A 9,717-nucleotide genomic window follows, 5' to 3' on the forward strand; every position below is an offset into this window, starting at 1 on the left:
CAATTGTAGAGTTGTCACATTAGGCAATACACTACCTAACCAAACTGACATAAAGTCCATGTTTCCTGTAACATCTATCCAAATTGTAAGTAAAATGTCTAACATTTCTGTCAGCATTGTAAATACTGTAAGTGATATAAGGATTTTGACATACAAAACCACTGCAGAAAGGTAACTACAATAGTTGCAAGTGGATTTGATTTGCAATTAAAATATTACTATTATTAAACTGAACTGGCTTATTTTCTCTCTAGTCAAGTTGCATACTAGTTATATAATTCTATAGAAATAATGCACTACTGTTCAAAAGTTTGGAGACCGTATGTTTTTTTTTTTAAATTAATACAATGCATTAAATTGCTCAAAAGTGACTGTAAAGACGTTAAATTCTATTTCAAATAAAGGCTGTTTTTTATTTCTATTCAGCAAAGAATCCTAAAAAAAGACATGGTTTCTTTGGAGCAAATCAGCATATTCAAATGATTTCTGAAGGATCATGTGATTTTTAAGACTGGAGTAATGGCTGCTCATAATTCAGCTTTACCAGCACAGAAATAAATGACATTTTATTGTATTTTGATCAAATTAATTTAGTGAGCATAAGAGACGTCTTTCAAATACTTTTGAAATTTACCAAAATTTAAACAATGCACTTTAGGCTTTAGATGTAACGCGCATGTGACATTTTACATGCAAAATATAAATTAACGTTAAGTAGATTATCACAGAAAATGTAATCACATCTCTTCAGCTGCTTGACCTTTGACAATATTTCAGATTAAAACTTTAAATATGATTAATAGGTATACCAGTATAATTATTTGTGTGATAATAAGGATAGAAATTTATTCTTAATTTCAGTGGTGGCAAATGCTTTACCCATTATGATGCTATACTGTAAATCCCGATAGATAGAAAGATAGATAGTGTTACGTATCCGGCCCATGAACTTCCGTCTGCTAGCCATCAGAGGTCACCCTTTCCATTTTCATTGACTCTCGCACTACACACTGTTGCATATCACCCCGGACTACATATCCCATCATTCATTGGTGTGAGAAATGCACCAAAGCGACTGAGAAAAACTGTAACACTCACTCTGATCCCTTCCCGGGGCCGAGTATTGTTTAGCGCTTATCATTTGATAGCTACACTACAGAGCCCTCGTTAGCCTCCTAGCCTAGCCTAGTATTGCCTTGCCTGTTTGATAGATAGATAGATGTGTTCTATGGCCTCTGTACTGTAACTATGCTGTGTGTGTTAAAATGAGGCGTGAGTTGTGTGAGACATGTCACTGGTTTTGTCAGTGCTGTCAGATCAGTTGTACCGACAGCTTCATATCTCTGTGCTGTGGTCTCTCAGCTCTGATTTGACCGTGAAGAGCCAGTAACACTACACTGAGAGAGAGGCACACTGAGCTGCCAGTCAGTCTGAGGAAGGAATGACTAGCTATGGAGCCCTGGACAGGTTCAGGTGAGTTCAAGAGGAAAAGTGCTAGATACTCCCATGATTACTAGCATGTCATTATTGTACCTGTAACTATTGTCACTATTGTACTATTTCTTTGTCTGGTTGGTTTATTTGTACAGTGTGTATTATGAACACCTAAATCATAAATGCTTTGAAAATTTTGTTCAAATGTACACTGAAAAATTGGCATAGGATTTATTTTGATTTTACTTTGAATTTTCACTCAGAAATGGCTAGTAAATTTCTGAAATAATTAAAGAAATTGCAAAATATGCATTCAATTAAACATAAAAGACTGAAATAGTATTTTCTTGTAAAACGTACGCCAATAAAAATCCAAAAATCTTTTTTTACAGTGTATGAATAAAAAAAAATGTGCAGAATAGGCTGTGCTTGGTCTGATCTCTTTTAAAATAATATTGCATTAGTGAAGAAATTGTATAAACTTAATAATAAACTGTGGTTTAGAAGCTTGAAACTTTTTATAATATAGATTTAAATAGCAATGTTTGGCCAGTTTATAAAAAACGCAAAATATTTTATTATGAGCTCACTGGTTAAGTGAGGTTCAAAAACAGGTCCCTTCATAGGTCAAAGATAAATAAGGATTATTACATATAAATATACCTAGGGAGTGTGGAATGTCATCATATGAAATGTCATATATAAGTTAAGCCTACCTCATCATATTCATCGATTACTGTTTGAAGTCTTATAGTGTATTTTTAGTTATGTATATTGCTGCTGTTGCTGTTGTGGATGTAGTGTACTATAGTAATAAATTCATAAATTATATATATTTTTAAAAAAGTGCTTATTGCCTTTATCGAGCTGTTTCTCGTGCACCGCTCAGGGAAGGAAATATTGTGAGAGAAGCACGACGCAAAGGCATGTACCAGCTATAGCTAAAGCTGTCGTGTTCATTGAACTTAATAGTTTTGATCAAAGCACCGGGGAAACGCGTGTGTGTGTGTGTGTGTGCGTGTGTGATTTAGAGGAGGAGATGCTAAACACTCAGACCCACACACATATTGATCATTAAAAGAGGGCGCGCTGTAACAGATCATCACGCCCACAGCGCGATCCTGTGCTTTAAATGTCTTGCGGTCGACTTCTCCCACCGAGAGGATGCTTGTTCAGGGATGAGAAAAGCGTTTTCGCAGGTCTCGGCTCCGAACAGAAGTTGTGGCTTTCTTCGGTAAGTTCGTCGATTTTGGCTCTGACAGTAAGATGTTTGGGCTTGTAAAGTAATGTTTCATGACGTTCAGTTGGGTAGCCTACACCTGCCTGACAACATATCCCTGATTCCCCCAAATAATTGTTCATTTAGATTCATTCAGTCATTATCTTATTTTAAACTGCGTGGAATGTTTATGCATTATTATTATTTGACTTTTGCTGCATTTATTGCATAGCTGCATCCTAAACCAGTCTAAACTGGTTTGCTGGTCTGCTGTGTCCTTGACTGGCCTGTTGGCTGGTTTAAGAGGGGGTTTGCGTACTTTTTAGCTGGTCAAGCTAGTTTAAACATTTCCTCCCAATTATGAGAAATTCGTCAAAAAGTCTAAAAAGCTTCTGAATCTTCTGCAATATGGTTAAATTGACGTTAATGACAGTGGTGGGTAATACAAAGTTGTGAAAGTTTTACAGTAGTCTAATATTTGTGGATGTTTTGATAGAAACTATGGTTACCATGGTCATTTTTTGTAAATGCATAATAAAAATATATCTTTTTATAATATATCTTCCTCAACACATTTAACCACAAGTTATTTTGATCTTTCTTTCTTCATGATGTTTATAGTTTTGCTAATGATGTGTACAATTGTTTTTATATGCGTTTTTCTGATTTATACTGAACAGCTGCTGTACGGTTAATAATACATCCACTTTGTTTATGACTCTTTCTGGAATTTTCCCGAGTCTGTGCTCTATGGAATCTTTGTAAGGAAACTGAGGCCACTCTAATTGGATGAATTTCCACTTGGAAGGAGCACACAGATTAACTGCATGAAGAGACACTTTAAAACGAGATAAAACACTATTACAATCTTTTATAATAAATAATTGATGATTGAAAATAGTTTTCCTGTATATTTTTCTCTCTCGTGTATATTCCTGGGGGAAAAAAAACTTAAAGTTGTAGGGTATTGAAACTTTTAAAAGAAATATATGACATAGAATGTAGAAAAATTATGTCAGATCCTGCACTGTTCTTAAGTCAAATAAGTACATTTGTGACACTGACCATGCAACTCTTTGTACAGATGGTCAGAAGCACAAGATGCTCTTTCAATCATTTAAAATCATGCTGGATTATATAATCATTAGGTTTACAAAGTTGTGGATTTTATGCGGCTCAAATGCTGCTGTCATTAAAGCAAAAGAGAGACAAACCAAATACTGAAATTCAACATTTTATTGAAATTATTATGCAGATAATCAGTGTTGGGTAGTAATAAATAATCTGCATTATGTAATGCATGTCAGATTCCAAAAATAAAGTACTTGTAATTAGATTATATTACATTTTAAAATGCCCATAATCAGATTACATGTTATTCACACAATAAGGTATCCATTATTTATTTATTTTCCCTAATTCTTCCTTTTTCTCTTTTCCTTCACAAAGTAGTTTCGGAAACCCTGAAATAATGTAATGTTTAATGCAGTTCATGTAGTTAATAACAAAGAATATAATATATTTTCTTTATTTCTGTGTTTTTTTTTATGTCAGTATGGTACAAAATAATCTTATTTAAATCTATGTAATAAATGAGTTTTGTCAAAAGTAATCAAAAAGTAGCCAGAATACATTACCAAAAAGGTGTAATTTAGATTATATACAATTTTCGTAATGTAATTTCACTACAGTTTGTAAGTAATCTACCCAGCATTGCAGATATAATTTGTATTGGGGAAAAAATTGCATTAAATTAAAAAAAAAAATCAAAATGGAAGCATTTTTACTCATGGTCTTATATATATATACTCTCTTTTCTGTTCCTTTAAGGAGGTGTGTGTCGTCTTGCTCATGCAATAACAGTATCATGGCAGCCTTCAAGGGTGTGTGGACTCAGGAATTCTGGCGAGCGGTTTCGGGGGAGTTTTTAGCCATGATAATATTCGTACTGCTCAGTTTGGGGTCCACCATCAACTGGGCAGCAACACAGGAGAACCCTCCGCCCGCTGACCTCGTCCTTATCTCTCTTTGCTTTGGTTTATCCATCGCAACCCTCGTCCAGTGTTTCGGTCACATCAGCGGTGCCCACATCAATCCGGCCGTCACCACGGCGATGGTTGCTACACGGAAGCTGAGTCTGGCAAAGGGTGTGTTTTATTTGTTGGCACAGTGTCTGGGGGCAGTGGTGGGGGCGGCCATCTTGTACGGAGTGACACCAGCATCAGTCAGAGGAGGAATGGGAGTGACTTCTGTGAGTATTTTTATTGAGACAATTCACCCAAAAGTGAATATTCTGTCATCGTTTACTCACCTTTTTGTCATAAACTTGTTTTTTTTTCTTCTGTGGAACATAGAAGTCAGTTTGGGCCTGTGTTGTTTTGGACCCTTTGACTTTCATTGTATCAGCAAAAAAACACTTGAGCACTTGAGACAAAATATCTTCTTTTGTGTTCCACAGAAGAAAAGGTCATACAGAATGACATGAGGATGAATTTTCATTTTTGTGTGAACTATCCCTTTAAGACATTTGATTAAACTAGTGCGGTAAAAAAAAAAAAAATAATAATTCATTGCGATTAATCCCACCATTACTATTAAAGTTTTTCAATATACTTTTTTTTTTTTAATTTTCAAATTAATGTAGAAACAACATAAAAGACAGTATATTTTTAATATTTGTTTAATGGCATCTTTTTTATGACTGAAGGCGAGTATCTTTACATAAACCTATTATAATAAATGTCATATTTAGCAACATGTGCAAGTAGGAAATATACAGAAATTGAATAAAGTTATCAAATACTAAATTCTAAATTAATTATATACGAATCCTTAAAGCTACAAAAGTTATTGATTTGATCTTTTTTCTTTTGTTCTTTGATTAGCAGACATCACAGCAGCTGGTTAAAAGGTTATTTTGGCTGCTTTAAGTGCTGTCGCTGCTGAACATGACACGAATCTGACACACATCATATTTTCTCACAACTCTTTACCTTTTCTGACCCACTTGAGGTTTAAAGTCTCTACTAATGAGCTGACAAGCTCATTAATAGTAAAAAAAAAAACCAGAAGCAGCAGTTGTGAGTGGGGTGGCCAATCCTAGCTCCGCCCCTGCATTAATTGCGTAAAATATTTTTAACGCATTAAACTGAAAAAATGTATTGCATGTTAACACGTTAATTTTGACAGCACTAGATTAAACTCTTTACAAAAGCACGCAATAACCTAAATTAAGCATTAGGGAGACTCCTCAAATTTGTAATTGGTAGGGGCCTCAGGAGAATAATTGAAAAACACTGGTGTAGAGCAAGCAGTCGATGAAGTTCACTCTATACAGATATCTCACTATCGCCTCCTGCAGGTCAATGCTGAAATCTCCACTGGTCATGCAATTGTGATAGAGCTCATAATCACTTTTGAGCTTGTCTTCACTGTCTTTGCCACCTGTGACCCCAAACGCAATGATCTCAGAGGTTCGTCGGCACTGGCTATTGGTCTGTCGGTGTGCATCGGTCATCTGTTTGCTGTGAGTATTTCCTGATTTGCACCATTAGAAAACAGGTGATTAGTTGTGTAAAATTGCATTGCTATACATTTCAGGTGCTTTCCAAGGCACGTTTCTAGTGAGCACTTTTAACTGTATGGAGATAATATTTTCAATCCTGCACTGTCAAGCACATTTTTAAGCAGTACTTGAAGATCTTTATCCTATAAAGATTAGCCTCTTGAGGTGTATCTACTTAGTTATCCTTTGGAGAATTTGTAGCCTAGCTTCAATCCCAAGTGATGGTGTTATTTCCATGCCAATAGTCCCAGCAGAATCTGCAGATGAGGTGTTTATATGAAAGCTCATTTGTGTTGCTAAGGATGTTGGCATGAGAGCGGGATGTACTCTACATGCCCTCATGTATTTAGGCCTGGCGCTGGTACAAACACCATTTAAGACCCTTTAGAGCAGATTTATGATTTAAAATGCCAAACCGCTGTTACTCAGCTCACTCATTCTTACCATATTTCCATGCTTCATCTTCTTTCACGTTGTTTCTTTGCAAAATCTCTTCTCAAAATCCCAACCCAGGCCGATTGGAAAAATTGACATTTTTGCAAAATTGTATTATGTTGCTTGTTGCAGGTTTTGTGACACTTTCGATATGAAATGTCCAGTGAGTGGTGCTAAAAGCATGTTCAGTTTTATTAGAAACAGATGAGCAACATTTCATTAAGTTGGTTTATTACAATGGCATTTCTGAAATTGAATGCTCTATCACGTTAAAATCTAGTGTTTACAAAGGCAAAAACACATTTTCTGAAGTAACAATGCCATTTTAACCTATTTCTTATTAAGTTTTATTGAGTGTCGGGCCTTGTACACAAGTCCTGCACCAGGTGAGCTACCAAGCAAGTTTACTATGTCAGAAAAGCCATACATATGGAGCTGGTTATGTGATGCAAACGTTAAAATGCATTAGTTTACAAATCATGCACTATGGTTAGGGATGTAACGATTAACCGTGAGCCGGTTGAAAATCGATTCAAATATGTGACGATTCAAATCGGTTGAGATGCTAAACAAATCGCGATTCATTTAGGGGTAGGAGTTTATATGAATGCATGTCTGAGGGGAACTTACTGTCTTTAATCATGTTGCATGTATGCAGCAACGTTGTTTGGATCAAGATTAAAATGCAGTGGTTGCCTCTAATTTTAAAAGGAAAGAGCACAGACAAAGCCTTATTTTGTTTATATGAAGAGATTACTTTTATTTGTGTTACTTATGTATTTGATTTGGGGCTTGTTTTAAATTTTAAATTTAGTTTTGTTATTTACATTTACATTATATTTAAATTTTGTCATTTAGCAGACGCTTTTATCCAAAGCGACTTACAAATGAGGACAACAGAAGCAATCAAAACCAACAAAAGAGCAATAATATGCAAGTGCTATATTAGTATATTATTATAGTTATATTTCAATTTCTCAAAGAAATGTGCAGCATTTTGTCCAAGCAATAATAAAAGGACACATTTAATTTATAATTTGTCTTAAATCTCATTTTGTAAAAAAAAATATAAAAAAATCGTGAATCAAATCGTGAAATCAAAATCGTGAATCAAATCGAATCGTGAGTTGAGTGAATCGTTACATCCCTAACTATGGTAAAAGTCTTTTAAGGCCATAACATAGTATTTTGCAAGAAACCGCATGAAAATAAGTCCTTATTAATCAGTAATCTGCCCCATAATCATAATTTGTGTGAAAAGGAATAAAAGATGTTAGTGTTTTACTGGCAGTATTGTTCATCTCTGCTGGAAACTACAATGAATTATAAGTACTTCCAGGAGTTTTGGCACATTTTTCCATTGAGCCTATGTTTCAAAATTCATGTAAGTTCATAACATGTGTAATAGGTTTTGTGTGTTTGTTTCAGATCCCATACACTGGAGCCAGTATGAATCCAGCTCGCTCTTTTGGGCCTGCGGTCATCATGGCAAAATGGCAGGACCACTGGGTAAACTTTACACAGTATCTTCTGTGTGTAGATAAACAATGCAAAGACTAATTAAGTTCTTGCTAATTCCTGCAGTGATATTTATATGCATAAAGACTGAAGGTCAGCAAGGCCTTTGGAACTGTGGTTCATAAAAGTGAAGCTGATAAGAATTTGATTCAAGGCCAAAACTTATTTAAGAAGAAAATTTTGGCTTTGTTTCACTCTTGCAAAGGAGACTGAACTATATTTGGAACAACAAGGCATTTATCTCTGACCGACCACAGACCTTTGGCATAAAGCTTGAAATACTGCCGTAACTAATTTTGAATATCTCAGTGTGTCATAATTCTTGAACTGCACTATAATCTCGATCCTGCTGTTGTACTGAATATCAGAAAGGTTGTGATTACCAGTGCCCAATGCATATACTGCAGATCTCTTGCTTGTGTGTTTAAATGTCATTCTGCTTGCACAGCAGTCAGCATTGCATTGCAGTCAGAAACCAGACAGATGTGGCATTCAAAATAACACCGGTACATGACACTGGTTGGTGTGCTCCCTACATGCACATATGAGCGTTATGTATCATCATGAGTGGCGCGACTGAGTGACTGCTGCTGTCATCACATTTGATACAGGGTCTCCTCACTGGTGCCGTAACATTAGAAAGGTCAAAACATTTCTTTCATGGAGTGTTTACCGCACTTGCAGAATGCTACACACAGTGCCCTTTTCAAAGTGTTGGTGCGAGTTTCATCAATGAAAGATTTTAGAGATTTTGAATGAAAGAAATACATCAAGGGTGAAGCCACATGAAGGCCAAAATGGTACTTACACTAATGAGTGGTGCTGGTGATCATTATAGTGTGTATATATAATAGTTTGGAAATAATGAGATAAATCAAATGAACATTTTTGGGCACAGGTTTGCGCAGCGCTGTCCAGGTTTTTTGAAGGGTAAACGTGTCTGTCCTGCACTATGCAGTGGGTGGCCCCCTCTTCTATTTCTGTCATCACAGCAGTTAGTAATCCAGTTTTGGCCTCCAGTTTTCAATATCCTTGTCATGCTGATAACATGCATATATCAGACATATAAGAGGATATAAGAGTAGGACAGATTATTAACTGGGCTGAAAATATAACAAAGGAAAGGAAAGGAAAGGAAAGACATACTTTATACTGTAATATTGACAAAAAATGCAGAGATTTAAACTAATTAAAACACAGTGGGGCCCAGAAATCTGGGTGAAAATGTTTCTGTTTTCTCATTTTTAATTAAAGGGGTCATATGATGCGATTTCAATTTTTCCTTTCTCTTTGGAGTGTTACAAGTTCTTGGTGCATAAAGAAGATCTGTAAAGTTGCAAACACTATAGTCTCAAAACCAAAGAGATATTCTTCATAAAAGTTAAGACTCTGCCACGCCCCCCTAAACGGCTTGTTCTAACACGCCCCCACATACCTACGTCACAATGTGGGAAGATTTGCATAACACCGCCCAAATGTGCACGCAAAGAAAGAAGGCATGATTTCAGGAACAGCAGTAGTGTTTATGCAGCCATGTCAGGGAGAC

The 9,717-nt window shown here is 35.8% G+C and overlaps 1 protein-coding gene across 2 annotated transcripts in view; it reads left to right on the top strand.

Moving 5' to 3' along the window:
• Positions 1-1,338: 1,338 nt before the first annotated feature.
• The window catches only part of LOC107746324 (aquaporin-4-like), a 10,155-nt gene continuing 1,776 nt past the window's right edge, over positions 1,339-9,717 (top strand). Inside the window, exons 1-4 of one of the 2 annotated variants that reach the window (XM_016560484.1) lie at positions 1,339-1,473; positions 4,484-4,904; positions 6,015-6,179; positions 8,082-8,162. In XM_016560484.1, coding sequence (XP_016415970.1) covers positions 1,442-1,473; positions 4,484-4,904; positions 6,015-6,179; positions 8,082-8,162 — 699 coding nt within the window. In that variant the 5' untranslated portion in view covers positions 1,339-1,441. Of the gene's footprint in view, positions 1,474-2,529; positions 2,669-4,483; positions 4,905-6,014; positions 6,180-8,081; positions 8,163-9,717 lie in introns of those variants that run through there. The other variant, XM_016560477.1, reaches the window with a different exon arrangement.

This window comes from Sinocyclocheilus rhinocerous, unplaced genomic scaffold (assembly GCF_001515625.1).
Source record: "Sinocyclocheilus rhinocerous isolate Xijiao unplaced genomic scaffold, SAMN03320098_v1.1 scaffold40, whole genome shotgun sequence".
NCBI classification, from domain to species: Eukaryota; Metazoa; Chordata; class Actinopteri; order Cypriniformes; family Cyprinidae; genus Sinocyclocheilus; species Sinocyclocheilus rhinocerous.